The 21,667-nt window shown below is 47.8% G+C and overlaps 1 protein-coding gene across 19 annotated transcripts in view; it reads left to right on the top strand.

Moving 5' to 3' along the window:
* The window catches only part of FAM118A (family with sequence similarity 118 member A), a 30,580-nt gene that overhangs the window by 4,395 nt on the left and 4,518 nt on the right, over positions 1 to 21,667 (top strand). For 3 of the 19 annotated variants that reach the window (XR_008652684.2, XM_063622940.1, XM_063622944.1), the window contains exons 2-8: positions 8,395 to 8,450; positions 9,225 to 9,480; positions 12,264 to 12,485; positions 14,672 to 14,800; positions 16,499 to 16,784; positions 19,501 to 19,533; positions 20,481 to 20,564. Coding sequence is in view for 9 of the 19 variants with exons in the window: in XM_063622940.1 (XP_063479010.1) it covers positions 8,404 to 8,450; positions 9,225 to 9,480; positions 12,264 to 12,485; positions 14,672 to 14,800; positions 16,499 to 16,784; positions 19,501 to 19,533; positions 20,481 to 20,564 (1,057 nt within the window). In the remaining 10 variants the exon portion in view is untranslated. Of the gene's footprint in view, positions 1 to 4,307; positions 4,656 to 7,625; positions 7,818 to 8,065; positions 8,240 to 8,394; positions 8,451 to 9,224; positions 9,481 to 12,263; positions 12,486 to 14,671; positions 14,801 to 16,498; positions 16,977 to 17,710; positions 19,478 to 19,500; positions 19,534 to 20,480; positions 20,884 to 21,667 lie in introns of those variants that run through there. The other 16 variants (XR_008652686.2, XM_055254133.2, XR_010116988.1 and 13 more) reach the window with 14 other exon arrangements.

Raw genomic sequence — 21,667 nt, 5'->3', positions numbered from 1 at the left:
CCCACCCCCCCAAGCTAACATGGACAGTTGAGTGATAAGCACGCTGTGCAGGGGCTGGTCTTTTTCCTGGAGCTGCTCGGCCTGCCGCCTCTTCTGTCTGCCTAATGGCAACTCTTTCAACATTTCCGGGGAAGGAGAAACTGTAGAAAACTAAACTGTGTGCCTTATTTGTAACGATTTGGTGGTAAAGAGGTAGAAATGAGTGCCTTAGAGTGTTGGGGTCACAGTGGACCAGACAATGCCCAGGCCGGCGGGAAGGGTATGGGACATGAGCCAGGAGTTACTTTATAGCTTGTTCCCAGCCCCGTGGGGGAAGTTGACAAAGTCACTGCCTCTCAGTCTCAATTTTCACTGCTGAAAAATTAGGGCATTTGGTTTCATGTAACCTTTAAGATCCTGCCCGCTCTGAAATTCTGTCATTTTACATTTTGTTGGAGGTTTACCTTCTAGAACACGTCTTATGTATCCCCTCGAGGTGGGGTAAAGGCAGGTGGGTCCACAAGCCCCTGGCCTCTGTCTTGGCATGTTTTAACATTGGCTTGTTAAGTAACACGTTTATTTGGGTTAATGTGTCACATCTGGTGGACAAACTGTATGTAAAACGTTGAATGCTTTAGTGGATGGCAGAGTTCCCAGTAAAATATCAGGTATATTTGTTTGCCATTTCAAGCTGCACTGATGTTAGGAGGAAAGGCGCAAGAATATGTAATACACAACTTGGGGCTGGCCTGTTAGAAGGGTTCGGTGTCGGCCTGGGCCAGGCTGTGGGTCACAGCAGTCGCCACCTCATCGGGTTATTGAGGTTAACTGAGATAGTGCGTGTAAAACGCTTAGCATTTTCCCTTGAATCTCTATTAAGGGCTGAAAAAGTGGCAGTAATTAATGTTGCTCTTTGAATTAATTTGTGACCAAATTAAACTAAATTTGAATTAGATTCTTTTTCTAGTGGTGGGTTTTGCTGTTTTCCGGGTTTGGGTGTATACGTCCAAGCAGCTCTCTTTGGTGGGACTGGTTTCAGGAATCCAATTAACTTATTTCCATCATTACAAAATAAGGCATTTTTCCCATTATAATTAAGTTCAACAGAATAAAAAGTAATTGGTTAAGTGGAGTGCGTTCAGATTAAGGGTTCATATTTTCTGTAAATTGAAGAAAATAACTCATCCTGAAGATCCCTTATTATTAGTAATGGCTGAGATTAAGTTTTACCAGAACCATGATTACCCTGAAATGTAGTTGTGGTGACTGCCTTGGAAGAGTGGTGCTGGCGTGAGACGGTTGAGAGTAACAGACATTGTGCACTTTATTAAGCACCTTTCAGATATGCGTCTCCCTTGAAAGTCTGCAGCCGCCCAGTCGGTGATGCGCATGTTGGAATCCCCATTTGGGAGACGGGGAAACAGGTTTAGAGGGGTCTACCTGGCTGGGGAAACGGTGGCATTTCCTTGTCTCCAGATCCTGTGTTTTCTCCACCTTAGTCCTAATGCGGCTTCAGGTAGGGGTGTTGTGGTTTCAAGGCTAAGCCTCTCCTTTGCAGTTCCAGAAGCTTAATTTTTTGCCCATTTGTGCCTTGTTTCCAGTTCAGGTGACCCTGGTCATGCTAATCAAACTCACCAGAAACCCATCAGCTAGATCGCAGATGATTCATTTATGGTTAGAAATATGACTGTCACATGTGCTTGAAGACTGTTGCTCAGTGATTTTTTTTTTTTTTTTTTGAGATGGAGTCTTGCTCTGTTGCCCAGTGTGGAGTGCAGTGGCACGATCTCGGCTCACTGCAACCTCTGCCTCCTAGGTTCAACCGATTCTCTTGTCTTAGCCTTCAGAGTAGCTGGGATTACAGGTGTGCACCACCACGCCTGGCTAATTTTTGTATTTTTGTATTTTTATTAGAGACACGGTTTCACCATGTTGGCCAGGCTGGTCTCGAACTCCTTACTTTAGGTGATCTGGCTGCCTAGGCCTCCCAAAGTGCTGGGATTACAGGTGTGAGCCTCCACATCCAGCCTTGCTCAGTGATTTCTGCTGCCACACTCTTCTCCTCTCCCAAGCCTACGTGGGAAACCTGATTGCTGTGAAAAAGGAAGTTTGTGGGAATCACATCTAGAATGAAGGGAGAGGAAGATATTGATGAGCAGGGTCTGGCCATTGAGCTTCCATGGCATGCAGTCATCTGTCACGCTGAGGGTCATGCTGGGAAGGGCTTGCTTGAAGGCTCCCCGTCTTCCAGAGCTGCCTTGGTGTAGTCAGAATGCAGTGGATAGATTTTGGCCTCATGTAAGGACATTCCAGTCCTTAGGATCCACCCTGGCCACAGATTAAATTAGGATTTCCAAGCCTCTTGTCCCGTCAGTAGCACATGTATAAATGGTTTCTTAGTTTGAGGCGCTTTTGTCACAGTGGCAGTAGTCGTATTGGTACTAAAAGCCTACTGTGTTGCCGCACTTTGCTCTAAGGGCTCAACATACATCAACTCATTTGTAGTCACAGTGACCTTGTCTGACTTTCTTTGCAAATTCTGGGGTCATTTTATGATCACGGTGGATTGACTACAGGTGAGTTAAAGGTGAGCATTCGGAAACTTTGCCGAATAAATGTGACACCACTCACTCCTGTGTGAGATGGATGTAGTTTGAGCTTGTGTTTACTCTGAGTCCTTCTTGCTTCATTGTAATCAGATGCTGCTTGGACACCCTTATCTCCCTGCTTTTTGAAACTGCTCAAAGCCCATGTGATCATCTACTTATAGAAAGAAATTAAGAAAGTTGGGCACAGTGGCTCACACCTGTAATTCCAGCACTTTGGGAGGCCGAGGCAGGTGGATCGCTTGAGGTCAGGAGTTCGAGACCAGCCTCTGACCAACATGGTGAAACCTGTCTCTATTGAAAAACCACAAACTTATCCGGGTGTAGTGGCGTCTGCCTGTAATCTCAGCTACTTGGAAGGCTGAGGCAGGAGAATTACTTGAACCCGGGAGGCAGAGGTTGCAGTGAGCCAGGATTGCGCCATTGCACTCTAGCCTAGGCAACGAGCGAAACTCCGTCTCAAAACACACAAAAAAAGGTTTTCTTAAAGGATACTTTTGAGGATCCCACAATCTTGACACTTCCAATTGATGGTTTGTGCTTGTTAAGTGAAAATATAGCTTGTAATGGAAAGCGAGTAATTTAAGGTTTTTTTGTTATGCCACTTTTAGTCATTACAGTTCTTGACACACATTCCCCTCTCCCCACAGAGCCTCATGATGTTCGTTCGTCCATCTGCTCTGTTTTCCTTGGCACTCTGGGCTTCTCCCTGTCCCACCAGGGTTTAAACAGCCACAGCCTATTTGCTAGCTCAGCGCCAGGCCCAGGTCCTGGCCCAGCGGGTTCTTCTGCCAGGCTCGCTGGGGTCACTTATGCAGTCGTGGCCCAAGGCAGCCTTGCTCTTATGTCGGTGGATGGTACCTCGGCTGCCCACCAAGTGGCAGGCCAGAGCTCTGCAGGGCAAAGTTCCACCAGGACAGGCTGTGTGGTAAAGGGTGTGTCAGACTTGTACTTGCTTCCCATTATCCCATTTGCCGATATCTCAGTGGCCAAAAAGTCACATGGCTAAGCCTGGAGGCTGTGACGGGCTGTAGAAGGGTGTGGCTGCCAGCAGGCATGAGAGGGGCGGGGCCATTAACATCCTACCATGGTAGGGTTGTGAGGTACTTTGTTTTACTACCTGTAAATAAGAAGTTCGATTTTGGTAGCTTTTCCACCAAAATCGAACTTCTTATTTACAGGTAGTAAAACAAAGTACCTCACGCGGTGGCTCACGCTTGTAATCCCAGCACTTTGGGAGGCCGAGGCGGGCGGATCACGAGGTCAGGAGATCGAGACCACGGTGAAACCCCGTCTCTACTAAAAAATACAAAAAATTAGCCGGGCGTGGTGGCGGGCGCCTGTAGTCCCAGCTACTCGGAGAGGCTGAGGCAGGAGAATGGCGTGAACCCGGGAGGCGGAGCTTGCAGTGAGCCAAGATTGCGCCACTGCACTCCAGCCTGGGCGACAGAGCGAGACTCCGTCTCAAAAAAAAAAAAAGAAGTTCGATTTTGGTAGCTTTTATTTTGTATTGAACTCCGTTTGATGAACGTTTACGTAGTGCTGGATGCCAGGGATTGAAGAATAAGACAGTCTCTAGCTACTCTGTGCTAGTTTATAAAATGCTAGTGATCTCAAGTTCTAAGCAGACAGCATCCTGGTAAGACTTTGGCTTTGGATTAAAAAAGACAGGAACTGCTTATAAGAATCTCTGCTGGGGCCAGATTTTGCTTTCAGAAATGCTGATAGGTCCTTGAAAAAAAAGAAGGGTTGCTATGATGACTTGGCTCTGGGCCTGCAAACTGTGGTGACGACACAGTCACTAAGGAAACCGAGAGATGCAGTGTCTGAAAGGCCTCCGAAGGGTTTTGTTACTGTTTTCTGGGATCTGATTGGCTTAGACGGTGTTTGGATGGGAGCAGAACGCTGGAGCTTGCTGTCCTGCTGAAACTTCTAGGACCTGGTGCTGAGTGCTTTGGAGATCACCTTACTTGGATTTTGGTTTAAAAACAAGGGGGAGATTTAGGGTAATTTCTAGTTTATTGTGAGATTTGACTCCGATGTTTATGCTGCTGTAAAACAGGAAATGAGGTAATGTCTTTAAACATGTAGTGTGATAATGAACTGTAAATGTCTAAATATGGGCAACTGCAGTTCAGGTTGCAGAGTTACTGTGTTGAGTTTTTATGTAATTGGGTACTTTCCGTGTTGCCTCCTTTGATCCTTAAAGGTATGCATCAGTATTAAAGTCTAGAGGCCCATCTGCCTATTGAGGTTGGACTCTGTGTGGTTCTGTTTGAAATACTGTCTGAGGAGCCAGCACCAGACCTGTAGTTCAGGCTGAGAAAGAGGTTTTGAGCACTTAAGCCAGCCACAAACCACCCAGGAGTGCAGGCTGTGGCCTGTTACGTAAGTGTTAGGAATAGTGATACCTTGTTCTTTTGAGACACTTTGAAACCACTTAATTTCGGAGTTAAATATAGCCTGCAAAAGTTTAATTTGTTCATACTGTTTTGAAGATGTGTAAATGCAGTATTTAGGTTTTGAATTTGTAACCATAATCACGTATATGTGGAGAATCAAAAGCAATTGAACAGTAGTTGAAAGAACTAGAGGTAGATCTTGAAAGTTCTTTACTGTGGTAACAGTTTTGGGCATGTGATTTTTTTACGTCACTGGTTGACCAGTGCATGTTTAAAAGATATTCTAAAATGTCATGTACAGAAGGCTAAACTAAGCAAGCCCTTCTCATAGACAGGGAGGAGTAACTACGTGGAAGTGATGTGGATTATTTTGGGGGGTAGGAGTAGGGGGCACTTGAATTAGTCAGCTGATGATCCCTCTTATCGTCCCCTTCCAAATAGGATTGAACAGGAGCGGCTCCTGAGTCCTGCCCCACGGCAGGAGGCCGGGAAGGGAAGTGTGCGGGCAGCCTTATCCATAGGCCAGAGCCTGAGCTGTTGGACTCAGCAGTTCCAGCTGCCAGAGCACTTTCAGACAGAGGCCTGAGCTTTCAAAACTTGGCCTGTTGGCGAGAATCCATGTTTTATAGTTGGTAAAACTGAGGATTGGTGAACAGTTAAATCAGTCATTGAAATCTCAGGGGTGGGGTCCAGAGTTGCTTATATTATTAATATATGGTGAAGGGATTATATTATACAGTGGAGAAACTCAACATTTGTTACTTTCCTTAGAAAGTATCTAGTAGATTAAAAAAAACAAAAGATTAGTTTGATGACTGATGTTAACTCCTCAATGGGAAGAAGGATCAGTATTAGGGCCAAGCCCCAGCCCAGACTCTGCCAGTCTTTCCCTGGGGCAGGTTACAGGCATCTGTGAGCCTCGTTTTCTTTGCCTGTGGACTGTGATTTCTTAGCGTTTGGGGTAAGGTCGCAGACATGTTTGGGAGTTGGTGGAAGCTGTGAACTCTCCCTAGGAAAATATATGCATGGACTTAGGTAGTTGTGTACATTTTCAGAGGATAACCGGGATCCCATTTAGCTCTGCGATCTAATGATGCTTATGGACTGATTAAGCCTTGTTTCCTTACCCTGGAAAATAACTTTTGATAACCTGATTCTAGTGGCGGTGTGTGTGTGTGTGTGAGTGAAGATTACACATGTGAAAAAGTGATTTTTCAGCCAGTCGCCGTGGCTTATGCCTGTAATCCCAGCACTTTGGGAGGCTGAGGCAGGCGGATCATGAGGTCAAAGATCGAGACCATCCTGGCTAACATGGTGAAATCCCGTCTCTACTAAAAATACAAAAATTAGCTGGATGTGGTGGTGCCGGCCTGTGCCACTGCACTCCAGCCTGGTGACAGAACGAGACTCCATCTAAAAAAAAAAAAACGTAATTTTTCTTTTTCTGTTCTTCCTTTCTTCTTCTTCTTCTTCTTTTTTAAGACAGGGTCTCACTCTGTGACCCAGGCTGGAGTGCAGTGGCACAATCGTGGTTCACTGCAGCCTCAACCTCCTGGGCTCAGGTGATTTTACCATTCAGCCTTCCAAGTAGCTGGGACTACAGATGAGCACCACCATGTTGGCTAATTTTTGTATTTTTTGTAGAGATGGGGTTTCCCCATGATGTTGCTTAGGCTGGTCTTGAACTTCTGGGCTCAAGGGACCCTCCCGCCTCGGCCTCCCAAAGTGCTGGGATTACAGATGTGAGCCACCGTACTCTGCCAAAGTAATTTTCAGTCAGTGCTGGTTTGGATGTGGCAAAGCAAGCACTGGCGTGTTCTGCTGACCACTTTTCTGGAAAGCGGTTTGGTGGTGTGTCTAAGATATTTTACAGTGTTCATACTCTCTAACTCAGCAGTTCTTCTCAGAAATCTCTCTTAAATAAATAATTTCACAATATACAGGCTTTGTGCACCAAGTCGGTCGTCAGGGTGTTATACTAACATTCTGCATCAGACATGTGTCAGTAAGAGAGAATTCCATATATGTACATTACACTGACATTTATGAATAGTTTTTAATAACATAAGGGAGATGTATTTATTTTAATGGATGAAAAAGTAGGATATGCACTGTGTTCTCAAATTATGTCAACACTTTTGTTTGTTTGTTTTTGAGACAGAGTCTTGCTCTGTTGCCCAGGCTGGAGTGCAGTGGCGAGATCTCAGCTCACTACAACCTCCACCTCCTGGGTTCAAACGATTCTCCTGCCTCAGCCTCCCTTGTAAACATTTTTAAAAGAGAGTAGAGGGAATATATAAATGTTAACAGTTATTGCTCACAGTCATAGGATTATAGGCAAAACCTTATTTTTCTGTATTTTTCTTTGCTTACAGTAGATATTATTTCAAGAATTGGGGGGAAATGTGATTTTGGAAAATTTTTATTTTTTATTTATTTTTTATTTTTGAAACAAGGTCTCACTGTGTTGCCCAGGCTGGAGTGGAGTGGTGTGACGTGGCCACGGCTCATTGCAGTCTCAACCTCACAGGCTCAGGTCACCCTCCCACGCTCAGGTCACCCTCCCACCTCAGCCTTCTTAGTAGCTGGGACTAAGGCATGCACCACCATGCTTGGCAAATTTTTTTATTTCTTGTAGAGACAGGATCTTGCTGTGTTGCCCAGGCCGGTCTTGAACTCCTGAGCTCAAGCAATCCACCTTGGCCTGCCAAAATGCTGGGATTACAAGCATGAGCCACCATGCCTGGTCTGATTTTGGAAAAATTAAAGAATATGGAGATAGCTTGGTGATAGAGACCCAGATGGTTTGGGATTTCTATTTTTATATAAGGTAAGAATTGGCTTTTTACTTGGATGACTTCTTTAGACTGGATTTCAGTAAGGCTGAGGGGAGGGCTGGTGCCTTGGAGCTGGTGCTGATGCCGAGAATGACCATGCTCCAGTCCAGTGCTCTGCACCTTACAGCACTTGTTGGCTTCCTCTGCAAAACCGCCTGTGGCTTCGCTTTGTTGTGCCGCTTGCTGTGTTTTGCTTCTGTGATAAGTCATCTGTGTTCATGTGCACTGGAAATTCTTCTAGAGCAGTGTCCCAAGAGACAGCGAAAACCCCAGCTTGGAGCCCGCAGAGCCCATCCTTCATCTGCTCCTGTGTGTGCATTTTCCTTCTGTGCTGTCCCGTGTGGAACAGCGAGAGTCCGACTAGCCTGATGAGTCACATGAGATGAGGAATGGTGGCTTAGGAAGCATTTTGGATGTACGTCATATGCGTATGACGTTTTTCAGATATTATAATTTAAATAAAGATTGAGGACCTTTGATTTTAATTCTAGCCTTAACTATCTTCCAGGGTGCAAATAAAAGCTTTCACCTGGGAGACAGAAGTCACTTCTGACTAATTTTTCTCTTTAGAATTCACAGATGGATTCAGTGGAAAAGACAACAAATAGAAGTGAACAAAAATCCAGGTAATTAAAGGCAACTATACCTTCAAGCAGCTTCACTGACTTCATCTAGCGTCTGTCATGAGTCTGTGCACTTGTTCTTTAGTACCTGCAAAGGCAAAAGTGAAATGGAAACACTGGGGCTTGAGGGAACCTCGAGGGCCATTTTCCACCTTTGGCTTCAATGTAAGGAACGTTCCAGAAGGCAGCTTTCTGCCCAGTCTCCAAACCAAGCAACATGTCATTAGAGGGGTCACATCTAGAACTGGGAGTGTTAGGCTTCCTAAGAAAGAATTCTTTGACTACAGATGCACAGCAAGTTGTGTTTGCTGTAAAGTGAAGCGTGATAAAGAGATACTTACTATAGAATGGGTTGGGATTGGTGGGTGGCAGGAAACCAGCATTTGCCAGTAACTTTCTTATCCGTCACTGCAAGCGGGTCATTTTGTCATCATCGTTTGTATTCATAACCTGTGTGCAGCTTCAAAGGAATGAAAATTGCTGAGCTTTTGGTTCACAAATATATATCACTTAAACCGAGCTTAACACTGGGCAACTTAAAATGCATGAGACACAGCTGTCCCATGTCCTTTAAGGAAGAAGGGTAGAACATGTGAAATAAATACACGAAGAAGGATACACAGGCCATCTCCCCACAGTGTAAGAGGGGACTCTGTGTGTGTGTGTGTGTGTGTGTGTGTGTGTACAGCACAAGGCCCGAACTCGCAGAGAGTTCCAGACTTTGTGTTTGCAATGTTTCCGCTTTGACTTACGTTCTCTCACTCCCTTGTTTTCAAGTAGAAAGTTTTTAAAAAGCCTCATCCGGAAACAGCCCCAGGAACTGCTGCTGGTTATTGGGACCGGCGTCAGCGCAGCAGTGGCCCCGGGAATCCCTGCCCTTTGCTCGTGGAGAAGCTGCATCGAGGCCGTCATCGAGGCTGCAGAGCAGCTGGAGGTACTGCACCCCGGAGACGTCGCCGAGTTCCGGAGGAAAGTGACGAAGGACCGGGACCTGTTGGTTGTCGCCCATGATCTGATCCGGAAGATGTCACCTGTAAGTGTCAGACAAGTACCTCTGGTTTCTTGGGGACAGCTTGGTTCTTCACCAGGTTGGATGAGTCTGTGAACCTAATGTTAAACTCTGCAGGCCTAACTTGTGTTCAGTGCTCAGCAGAGTCGGGCTGATGAGCCAGAAATCCTTGAGTCCATTGGAGTGTCGTCTTTTAAAATTGAGGGGATGCCAGCCACAGTGCAGCGTGGGGCTCCTAAAGTAGCTCCTATTAAACGGAGCCTGACTGTGTGAGATCGTCTCAGGGAGATCGTCCAGCTGCACTCAGTATGAACTTTGTGATTGTGTGTTCACTTAGTGAAGGGATATCCCTTAGGCGTGCTTGGTGTAAGCAGGCCGGCTGTATTTCTTCAGATGACACGTGCTTCCTAGAAAACATTTGAAGGTGGGAGAAGTTCCAGCTTTTTTGTCTGCTGCAGAGATTATCTAGATGGTCTAGTCCAGAGGAGAAGCACTGATGATTCAGGAGCTATTCCTGAGCAAGGCCCTGGGGCCGATGGGTCTGGTGCAGGGGGAGGGGCGTGGCAGGCCATTGTTGTCCCAGGTCAGCCATGGAGTGTGGCCATAAAGGCTGGGAAGCTGGACCCTGTGGCTGGGGCTCTTGGCAGTCGTTGCCTTCTTCTGCTCTTGTATTTACTGAAGAGGCACAGTCACCATCTGAGAGTCAGGACGGGAGGAGATGTTGGATGTTTGAACAGAGGAGAGAGCAGGAAAAAAAGTGAGCTCGTCACCAAGGAAAGTGGGAGAGTTGAGCTTGGCTGTGAAAGGAGACCTTAAACCACATGGCTTCATGTGAGCACCTAGAGACCCGGGTGGGCAGCCCAAGGAGAAAACGGTGGCTGGGCAGGGCTCCTCTTTGCTGGCTCTGCCACCCTCAACAGGCAGCTTCCATCTGGTGCTCTGTGGGCAGCTGTAAATGATGTGCGTGCGCAGGGAGTGCGTGGAGGAGGGAAGTGCGGGGAGGGGAGGAAGTGGGGGGCTTCAAGGGCCACCACCGAAGTCACATACACCACTTCTGTTTCATCTCATTGGCCAGAGTTTTATGTAGGGCTGCACCTAGCTTTGCCAGAGCTTGGGAAATGTTTTTAGTTAGGTGACTCTGCCACACGTGGGTGTTCTATCAATAAGGGACAACTCTCATTATAGGCTGGGGTTGGAAATTTACAGCCTTGGGCCTGTTTTTGCAAAGGAGGTTCTGACAGGTGGCCACACCCATTCATTTACATATAGTATGCGGCTGCTTTCATGCCTCCAGGCCAAGGTGAGTAGTTGCAACAGAGACTTCATGGCCCACAAGGCCTAAAATATTTCCTCTCTGAGGCGGGGGCGCTGTGGCTCACGCCTGTAATCCTAGCACTTTGGGAGGCCAAGGTAGGCGGATCACTTGAGGGCAGGAGTTCAAGATGAGCCTGGGCAGCATAGTGAGATCTCGTCTCTACAAAAAATAACAAAAATTTTAGGCCGGGTACAGTGGCTCACGCCTGTAATCCCAGAACTTTGGGAGGCTGAGGCAGGTGGATCACCTGAGGTCAGAGTTTGAGACCAGCCTGGCCAACATGGTGAAACCCCATCTCTACTAAAAATACGAAAATTAGCTGGGTGTGGTGGTGTGCACCTGTAGTCCCAGCAACTTGGGAGGCTGAGGCAGGAGAATCGCTTGAACCAGGAGGGGAGGTTGCAGTGAGCCAAGATCACGCCACTGCATTCCATCCTAGGTGACACAGCAAGACTCTGTCTCAAAAAAAAAAAAAAAAAATTTAAAAATTAACTAGGTTTATGGTGTGCACCTGTAGTCCCAGCTACTTGGGAGGCTGAGGTGGGAGGATCACTTGAGCCTGGAGGGTCAAGGCTGCAGAGGGCCGTGATCGTGCCACTCACTGCACTCCAGCCTGGGTGCCAGAGTGAGACTCTGTCTCAAAAAATAAAATAAAATAATAAAATGAAAAATGAAATAAAACAATATAAAATAAAGAATTAAATTAAAATGTTTTTAAAAAAATATAATGAGCTGGGTGTGGTGGTGGCACCTGTAGCCCTAGCTACGTGGGAGGCTTAGGTGGGAAGCTCGCTTGGGCCCAGGAGTTGGAGGCTGCAGTGAGCTATCCTGGCACCACTGTGCTCCAGCCTGGACGACAGAGCAAGGCCCTATCTCAAAAAAAAAAAAAAAGAAAAGAAAAGAAAAAAAAGAAACAGTGCCTCCCGCCTCATTGAAGGTGCCATGAAGACACGCTGTCTCATTACCACCGAGAAAGAGAGAACTGGGACTGTGCAGCGCTCAGGGAAAGCCAGAGTCTTCACTGTGGTCCGCAAGGCCCAGGTCATCTGCTTCTGCTGCCGACACTTCCCCTCACTCCTCTCCTGCCTCAGTGGCCTCTTGCTGACCTGGGACGTACCTGAGCGATGACCTCAGTGCTGTGGCCCTTGCTCTTCCCTCTGCTTAGAACATTGTCCACGAGCCCTCACCTCCTCAGGCCCCTGTTCAGATGCCCTCTTCTCAGGGAGGCTTGCTAGTGTCTTGGTCCTGTCCACCCTCCCCCGACAGCGCCTGTCCCCATCTCTGCTGTGCTTTCCCGTGGCAGCGTCACCGGTGGCGTGCTACATGTCTGCATTGCCTGTCCCCCTGCTCTGGAGTTTCAGTGCACTCTGTGAAGCCAGATTTTCTTTGTTTTCAGCTGCTGTATCTCTGGCACCCAGAACATGGCCTGCTTAGCTGCTCAATAGTTGTTGAGAGCTGACGTTTTTGTAACTGTCATTCCACCTTTTTGTAGCGCACAGGCGACACCAAGCCCAGCTTCTTCCAGGACTGCCTGATGGAGGTGTTTGACAACCTGGAGCAGCACATCCAGAGCCCTCTGGTGCTGCAGTCGATCCTCAGCCTGATGGACAGGGGCACCATGGTCCTGACCACCAACTACGACAACCTGCTGGAGATCTTCGGCCAGCAGCAGAACAAGCCTATGGAGTCTCTGGACTTGAAGGACAAGACCAAGGTATGGGCTGGGGGTGCGGGCGGCCTGCAGGCGTGGGGAGCTCTGTGGGTTGGGAGCCGCTTTCACTTTATAGCAGTGAATTAATAATAAAGTAGCCAGGCGTGGTGGTGCCTGCCTGCCGTCCCAGCTACTGGGGAGGCCGAGGTGGGAGGATTGCTTGAGCCCAGGAGTTGCAGACTGAAATGAGCTATGATCATGCCACTTATTCCAGCCTGGGTGACAGAGTGAGACCCTTTCTCTTAAAAAAAAAAAAAAATAATGGAAGGTGGCACACTGGCAACTTGGGAGGCTGAGGCAGGAGAATAGCTTGAACTGGGAGGCAGAGGTTCCCGTGAGCTGAGATCACTGCACTGCAGCCTGGGCAAGAGAGTGAGACCCTGTCTCACAAAACAAACAAACAAACAAACAAAAATACCTGAGACTGGGTAATATATAAAGAAAAGAGCTATAATTGGCTCACGGTTCCACAGCTGTCTAGGAAGCATAGCAGCATCTGCTTCCGGGGAGGTCTCAGGAAGTTTCCAGTAGTGGCGGAAGGCACAGTAGGAGCAGGCATGTCACATGGCAACAGAGAGAGTGGCAGGGGGGAGGTGCCACATGCTTTTAAATGACCAGATTTCTCAAGAAGTCACTATCATGAAGATGGCACTAAGCCATGAGGGATGATCCTGTCCCGTGATCCAAGCATGTCCCGCCAGGCCCCACCGCCAGCACTGGGGATCACAATTCAACGTGAGATTTGGGTGGGGACAAATGTCCAAACTGTATCAGTTAGCATGTATTTACAGTTATAAATAACACTACAGGGTCCTCATACTTTAATGTCCTGTTTTCAAGATCAATTCCTAGAAGAGTTTTACGGTTAAAAGGTATGAATATGTTAAAGACTGATGATGTAAATTACCAAATCGTTTTCCAGGCAGAGCAGCAGTTACTCTCCCGGTAGTGGCTGTGTGTGGGAGTGTCCATTTCCTGTATCTTGCCAACACATGGTGTTATTAAAAAACAAAGTGAAATACACTTTGTCCATTTGATAGCTGAAAATTTTCAACATTGATTTCTTGTGTTACTAAAGGTCGAGCCTAGTTTCATGTGATTCTTGATATTTCTTTTGTGACACACTTGCGACCTTTGTGTGTCTGCTTATGTTATTCATAACTAACACTGCTGCCCGTGTTGTCTGGGCTGCCTTGTGAGGGAAGGCCCTGGCCCTGCTCTGTGTACAAAGAAACTGAATTATGGGGCACGGGGCAGTGTACGCAGGGGCAGGGCCGCCTGAGGGGAGTAGGCAGGGTCAAGGCACCCACCCCTGCTGGCAGTGCCTTGGGGTAGACACCTGCTCTTTGCGTCTGAGCCACACGGTCCCCACTGCTGGGGCTTGCTGTTGGAAACAAACAGCCAGTTGCATAAACAGAACTGCCAGCTGGCTCACCACCCAACGATGGCAGCAGGGCTGTTGGTGTTTGTGTCCATTCCACCTGCTGCTGCACGGGCTCTGGGGTGAAGATGACTTGACAGTGACCCGCTGGGCATCTTTATAAGGTCCTGTGTTCTGTATCCTGAACTGAAAGGAATGCACTTAGCCATTTGATAAATACTTTTCTCCACATACATATATATATATATTTTTTCTGGGTGTGTAGAAGTAATACAGAAATAGCAGTAATTAAAATATAACATATAACTTAGAAGTGAAAGTCCCCATAACCCACCTAAAGTAATCACTCATAACAGTTTGCTGTAATCTCAACTGTTAAAGACATTTTCTATATAATTGTCTGTCTTTAAATAAGTCCTTTTTTTTTTCCCCTGAGACGGGGGTCTCACTTTGTTGCCCAGGCTGGTCTCGAACTCCTGAGCTCAAGTCTTGGCCTTGGCCTGAGTAGCTGGGATTATAGGTATGAGCCACCCAGAAGCTCTTTTGCTGTCATGGGACCAGCATGACTGGCACTAACAGCCGATCCTCTCAGGTTTTACAGGTGGGATTGTACCGTCGTAGGACGGGAATAACTAGGGCTCACAGCCGAGTTTCTCTTAGGTTTTGAAGATGTAATTGTAAAGTGAAGCATCTCTCTCATTCTTTCCAAGATAGGTTTAAAAACTATGAGTCCATTTTCCGTATTTTCTTCTCTCTGTTTGAAACAGTTTGAGGATGTGTTTCTTTTTCTTGGCTTGATGTTTGGTAGGTCCTTGAGTGGGCAAGAGGGCACATCAAGTACGGCGTCCTCCACATTCACGGCCTCTACACGGACCCCTGCGGGATGGTGCTGGACCCATCGGGGTATAAAGATGTCACTCAAGACGCAGAAGTCATGGTACGGCCCATCCTAATTAGCATCGGTGCGTCCTCTCAGGGATTACTGGTGGCCATTGGCTGCAGTCCAGTGGCTTCCCAGGCTCCAGGTGTCCGTGCCCTTCAGGTCGGCCCTGCACACAGTTGCTGAGGGAGGGGCCACATCTCTTGTCCCCGTCTGTACCTCTGGGGTCCTGCATGGTGCCTCCATGTTAAGTAGATGCTTGGCGAACATTTGCTGGAGGAAGGAATTCATGATTTCTTTAAAGGCATAGATCTGCCCTTACCCTCTCCAGGAGCCCCAGCCGTTTGGTGGTTCTCACCTGCCCAGGTATACAGTGAAACTCCTCAGCATGACGTACAGGGCCCCGTGCAGTCTAGAATGTTGTCCTTGTTCTTCCAGGCATCTTCTGGTCTGAAATTCTCTACTCTCCTTCCTGTAGTTGTAAAGCTTCATTCTTGGCCTGGTATAGTGGCTCATGCCTGTAATCCCAGTGCTGTGGCAGGCCAAGGCAGGAGGATCACTTGAGTCCAGGAGGGAGAGGCTACAGTGAGCTGGGATCGCACCACTGCACTCCAGCCTGGGCAACACAGCGATACCTCATTTCTAAAAAAATAAATACAAGTAAATAAAACTTCATTTTCTGTGAGGTTTTTATTTTTCTTCTTCTTAAATAGACAGGGTCTTGCTCTGTGGCCCAGGCTAAAGTGCAGCGGCATGATCAAAGCTCACTGCTTCCTTGAACTCCTGGGCCCAAGGAGTTCTCCTTGGTCTTAATCTCCTGCCTTAGTCTCCTGAATAGCTGGGACTGCAGGTGTGCGCCCCTGCTCCCGGCTGTGAGGTCTTCTTGATGCCCTAGAATGAAGTGTGCAAAAGCTGTGCCTCTGTTAAGCGCCGAGAAACTCAGTGTCTGTGGATTCACCCACGAGCACACAGCTAGGCGCCCTGTTCCTCAGTGCTCATCCCTGGGCCCGTGTCATGCCGTGACAGGTGTCAGCAGGATGACTGGGCAGATGCTTTTCAGTTGCATCATTAATACTGCCTGGTTATAAGAAATACCTGTGCTGAGATTGAGCCTCTCTGAGATACTTGGTTAGCTGAATTGGTGATTCCCTCCTGCCTGCCTGAGTGACCCCATGCAATCTGCTTTCCCTGTGCCCACCCGACCCCGTCAGTCATGGTCACTGATCCCCTCCTCAACTCTCCTGCCCTCATTTGCAAAACCACCCCTGCAAGAATTCCCACATGTGACCCACTGAGGTCAACATTAATTTCAGGGTGTTTTATGTGCATAATTCTGAACTGAAAACATTTACTGTCCTCATTTTATGTTTTAATAATTTAAAATTGTACCCAATTTGAGAAGATTTGAGTTGGGTGACTGTGCTGGTGAGTGTGTGGGATGGGCGATGGGCTGGCCTTGCTGTAAGGGGCGTGTGCACTGCCACCCACCTCGGCCAAAGACCAGTTACCCCGGCTTAGGTGGGGACAGGCAGGCGCAGCCCAGCTCTGGTCTTTGCCGCCACAGGTTGCTTCTGTGGGGTGACCTGAGTGCCATGTCGGGAGAGGATACTGTCCTTCTAATTGTGTTCCTCAGTGTGGCCCTGGGAATGCCTGTCAGGGAGCAGTGATATAAAAGCACACGCATGTGACTTGATTAGTCGTAAGCTCTTGCTGTCTTTCAAATGAGCACTCAATTTCTTCATTGGCCTTTTCTAGGAAGTCCTCCAGAACTTGTACCGCACCAAGTCATTTCTGTTTGTGGGCTGTGGAGAGACCCTTCGTGATCAGATATTCCAGGCCCTGTTTCTTTACTCCGTGCCGAATAAAGTGGATTTGGAGCACTACATGCTTGTGCTGAAGGAGAATGAAGACCATTTCTTTAAGCATCAGGCAGATATGCTTCTGCACGGAATCAAAGTTGTATCCTACGGGGGCTGTTTTGACCATTTTCCAGGATATGTGCAAGACCTTGCCACTCAGATCTGCAAACAGCAAAGCCCAGGTATGGGGGCTGGCTTCACTTCCTCTTTCTTTCTTTCTTTCTTTCTTTCTTTCTGTCTGTCTGTCTGTCTGTCTGTCTGTCTGTCTTTCTGTCTTTCTTTTTTTTGTTGTTGTTGAGACGGAGTTTCACTCTTGTTGCCCAGGCTGGAGTGCAATGGCACCATCTTGGTTTACCACAACCTCTGCCTCCCAGGTTCAAGGGATTCTCCTGCCTCAGCCTCCCGAGTAGCTGGGATTACAGGCATGTGCCACCACGCCTGGCTAATTTTGTATTTTTAGTAGAGACAGGGTTTCACCATGTTGGTCAGGCTGGTCTCGAACTCCTAACCTCAGGTGATCCACCTGCCTTGGCCTCCTGAAGTGCTGGGATTACAGGCGAGAGCCACTGTGCCCGGCCTGTCTTCACTTTTCAAGTACAAAACTCATAGGGCTCTTCCAGTTGTTTCTCTCTCTCTATTTTGATGTAATTCACATACCCATAAAATTCACCAATCTTTCAGTTATTATTTTTTAAAACTGCCTCTGTAATTGAAAATTAGAAGATTGGAGTAATTGGTGTCCTAGTGACAGTCTGTAACTAGAACTTTAAAGTAACTTTAGGCTGGGTGCTGTGGCTCATGGCTGTCCTCCCAGTTTTTTGGGAGGCCATGGCAGGAGGATTGCTTGAGCCCAGGAGTCTAAGACCAGCCTGGGCAACATAGTGAGACCTGGTCTCTACAAAAATGTTTTTAAAAATGAGCTGGGTTTGGGCCGGGCGCGGTGGCTCGTGCCTGTAATCCCAGCACTTTGGGAGGCTGAGGTGGGTGGATCACGAGGTCAGGAGATCGAGACCATCCTGGCTAACACGGTGAAACCCCGTCTCTACTAAAAATACAAAAAATCAGCTGGGTGTGGTGGCGGGCACCTGTAGTCCCAGCTACTTGGGAGGCTGAGGCAGGAGAATGGCATGAACCTGGGAGGCAGAGCTTACAGTGAGCCGAGATCATGCCACTGCACTCCAGCCTGGACAACAGAGGTAGACTCTGTCTCAAAAAAAAAAAAAAAAAAAAAAACCAACTGGGTTTGGTGGTGGACATCTGTGATTCCAGCTACTCTGGAGGCTCAGGTGGGGGATCACTTGAGCCCAGGAGTTAGAGACTGCAGTGAGCTGTGATCACGCCACTGTGTTCCAGCCTGGACGTCGGAGCAAGACCCTGTCTCTAAAAATAAAAAATAAAGTAACTTTGAAGTTTACAGCTGTGCACACATGTATAGCTGGACACATTTATTCCTGTTTCAGGTTTCCTTAACCAAGAAAGAAAACTACCAGGCTAGCTTTATCAGTTGTGATACTTAACACTTGAAAGACGGAGACATCTCATATTTGTGTCCTGTCGCTGCAGTTGGAAAGTTACAACTTCACAAGCACAAAATGATTTCATGAACACTTTACTTCTTTTTTCACGTAATGTATTTTCCCTGTTCTGAATGCAACACCTCTTTTAAGCAGTGCTCCTTGGCCCTTTTGAGAAATTGCTCATCTATCAGGAATGACCAGGATAAGTGAGAAATTCTTAAACTTGGTCATCTTGACATAAGGGAATTAATAGCTGCGAGTTTGGCATCATAAAACATTGATGATGGCAAGCTTGGAAAGGCCTGTGCTGGCTCGTTTAATTCTAACAGGAAACCCAGGCACACTCACCACACACTGGAACGAGGTTAGCCACAGAGGCAGGTATATGTGACCAGCTGTGAACTTGGAGACTAGAGAATGCACAGATAATCCAATCGCTAAGGTTTTTGTTGTTTTTTTAACCACTATCATTTCTTTTCAGAATTGCTAATAATTAGCAAAATGGACCAATGTAAGTTCCATTTCCATAAATAAAAGTATAATTAGGGCAACAGCTTCTTATTAAGGGCAGAAGAAAAGAGCCCCTGCTTGCTGTGTGTCACCCTCCACTGGGAGTTCCATATTCCGACCTCACTTGGTTTCTCAGTGGCAGCATGCAGTGCTAGTAAGTAGATGATTTCATAGACGAGACGAGCTGAGCTGGCACAGGCACATAACGTGCCCAGACATTTTGAAGCTGGGATTGGGATCCTCGCCTGACTGCAGAGCAAAATACACCATTTGGTGCATCCTGGCACCGGCCCACGTGCGTGGCTCTGCAGAGAGGCAGCGGGCTTTCCTCATCTCTGCCCCTGTCCGCCGCTTCTCATTCCGCCCGCACACTCCCCGGAAGAACAGGACCCAGGGTAATCCTGCATGTGCTCGGGCTCCTAGAGTGGGGCTGAGCAGCCTTCTGTCCCACTGAGGCTCCCTTTCCAGGTTGGGGCAGGCAAGTGGATTCGACAGGCTGCCAGAAGTCTGCAAGGTCATTGGGAGTTTTAATCTGTGACTGTGTCATGAAGGACATTCGTACTCGAATTCATGGAATGCCACTCCTGATGGGAGAGGAGGCCCATGACAGTGACAGTCATGCTAGCGACCGCGGACACCACACCACACCATGCCTCCTTTGCCAGCTGGCTCCTTCAGCGAGTCCTTGTGCCAAGCCTGGGAGGTAGAGGTGAGGGCAGCCAGCAGCGCAGGAGTCCACAGCCCATGCGGGCTGAGCTGCCCAGAAGCCTGTTCCCAGTCACTGCCATTCCTAGTCACTGCCTCAGGGTGGCCTGAGGAGGATGAGCTCTTGGTGTCTCGGCTCCACTGACTGCTTTTCTTTCTCCTTCAGATGCTGATCGAGTGGACAGCACCACATTATTGGGTAAAGCAGATCTTTCTTCTCGCCAGCCTGTTTTTTGCCTACACATTCCATTGTCTCCTGTCACTAACTGTAAAATCATAAACATTTGTTTTTCACCTTAAATAATTAGCTTGTATTAAAACAGCCCCACTGAAGATGATAAATAGCCATGCCTTAGCATGGTCCCTGCCACACCAAGAGACTAAAAGCCATCCCTTTGATGAGGAAGCACAGCCGAGTCACACGTGGGCCAGCTGGCACCTGAGAATAATTTCTTGCCCTAGAACCAAGAGTGACGGGATTTGGAACAGGCTGTATTTGTGTGATACCATGTAGTGCCAGATGCAGTGTCTTAGAATGACCCAGCTCTTCTGAAACCTTCGTTGCACGGGTCTGAGCTTGCACACAGAAGCTTTCTATGTAATACCTGTTTTGAAATGTGAACGCTCTTCTTGCTGGGCTCAGTTCTGCCTGTTTATAAATTTAACAAGACCCGGTGGCCATGGGCGTCCTCCTGTGTGTGAACTGGGCACCAGGTGCCTCTCCTTGCTGAATCAGTTGGGTAAAAGGGACTCTGGTGAGTGGCGCAGAGGCCTCTGTGTGCAGCCCTGTTTTCCCTGGCTGTTTGGCCCAGTGCGTTCACAGATGAGAAAACGCGCATCGATGCGGGAGCTGCTCGCGTCACATCCATGTTAGTGGTGCAGGAAGGTATAAAACCGCCGCAGTCAGCTTCCCATTTCCACCTGTTCCCATGCAAAAGGACATCTCTATTACAGTTGCTTTCTTACTGAAATGCGACTCCTGGAAGCATGGCTTGCTTTGGAGAGAAGCCGTAGCGTGGTTGATGTCGTCTGTAGTGGATGGCAGGGTCTGTTTGGCCAGTGCTTCAGTAAGGTCACATTTATAAACTGTGTCTTGGCGAGTGGATTCTAAGTAAACAAGCTTCTTAATAAATTTTTCTCTTTCAGGTAATGCCTGCCAGGACTGTGCAAAGAGGAAGTTAGAAGAGAATGGAATTGAAGTTTCAAAAAAACACAGACAATCAGATACTGGTATTGTGTCTGTTCTTTTTGTGGGGAGCTGCTTCAGGTCGCTCTTGTTGGCAGGCATCTTCAGGAACCGTGCTGCGCTTTAAGGCCCCGGGCCCTATGGTGGGAGGACGGTGCATACATTCTGTCAGGGCCAGAGAGCACAGGAGGCTTAGCAGAGACCCTGACCTCTCACCCCAACCCAATTCCAACTGCCCAGAGGTACTGGTACCTCTTTAGAAAAATGTTACGGAGAAAACATATGCTAAGAAGGTGCAGCGGGCAAAAGGGTGCTCTCTACAAAAAGAAAAGTTAAAAAGATGAATAAAAAGTGCACAAGTTATGTAAGGTCAGCTCAGTGCATTTTTGCAAAGTGAACGCTCCTATCTAATCACACCCAGTTGAGGAAGCAGCATTGCCAGGACACCCCTTGTCACTCTCCAGCCTCCTGCAGCCCCCAAGGGTGACCACTAGCTTGATGCATGTCACCTGAGTCTCTGGAGAAAAGCACTTTAACCCATTTAAGCTTTGTTGCCTCTGTTACAGACTAAGATTTATTTAAGTGATGAACTGTTTATCTCAACAGTGTATTTGAATAGGCCTCTCTGTTGACACTATGAAGGGCGATCTCGCTCCTTCATGCCGGTCCCTCCCTCTCCTCCCCTTCTCCTCCTCCCAGGTTTGCGTAGTGCTGTGTGTTATTTCTCATTCTTTAAATAACATACTTAAGCCAGACTTCTCAACACGAAGCCTGGGCTGGATGGGCCCCCGCTTGCGTATCCCACCCCCTAGCCCGCTGGCTTCCCCGTTTTGTTGGTCTCCGTGGTGACAGGACGGAAAGGAAATGAGACCCCCAGTCCGTCTGTAGGTTGATTGTAAAAGTTGGCAAACAAAAGCATTTACTTGATGAAAACAGCGCCAGTGTTCTTTCCTGCTTAGCCAGCTTGTGGCCGTGGCCCTGGGCCCAGTGCCACGTCGCCTGTGCCAGCTGCAGCATGTGTGTTGTGGCCGTGGGCCCAGTGCCACGTCGCCTGTGCCAGCTGCAGATGTGTTCTCAATGTCAGGGTCAAATGTGGCTTGTTCTTACATTCCATTCTCCCATTTTTTATTGTTTAATGTTGGGGCTT

The sequence above is a fragment of the Symphalangus syndactylus genome, chromosome 18 (assembly GCF_028878055.3).
Source record: "Symphalangus syndactylus isolate Jambi chromosome 18, NHGRI_mSymSyn1-v2.1_pri, whole genome shotgun sequence".
In the NCBI taxonomy this organism is placed as follows: domain Eukaryota; kingdom Metazoa; phylum Chordata; class Mammalia; order Primates; family Hylobatidae; genus Symphalangus; species Symphalangus syndactylus.
This window is presented reverse-complemented; position numbering and strand designations above follow the sequence as displayed.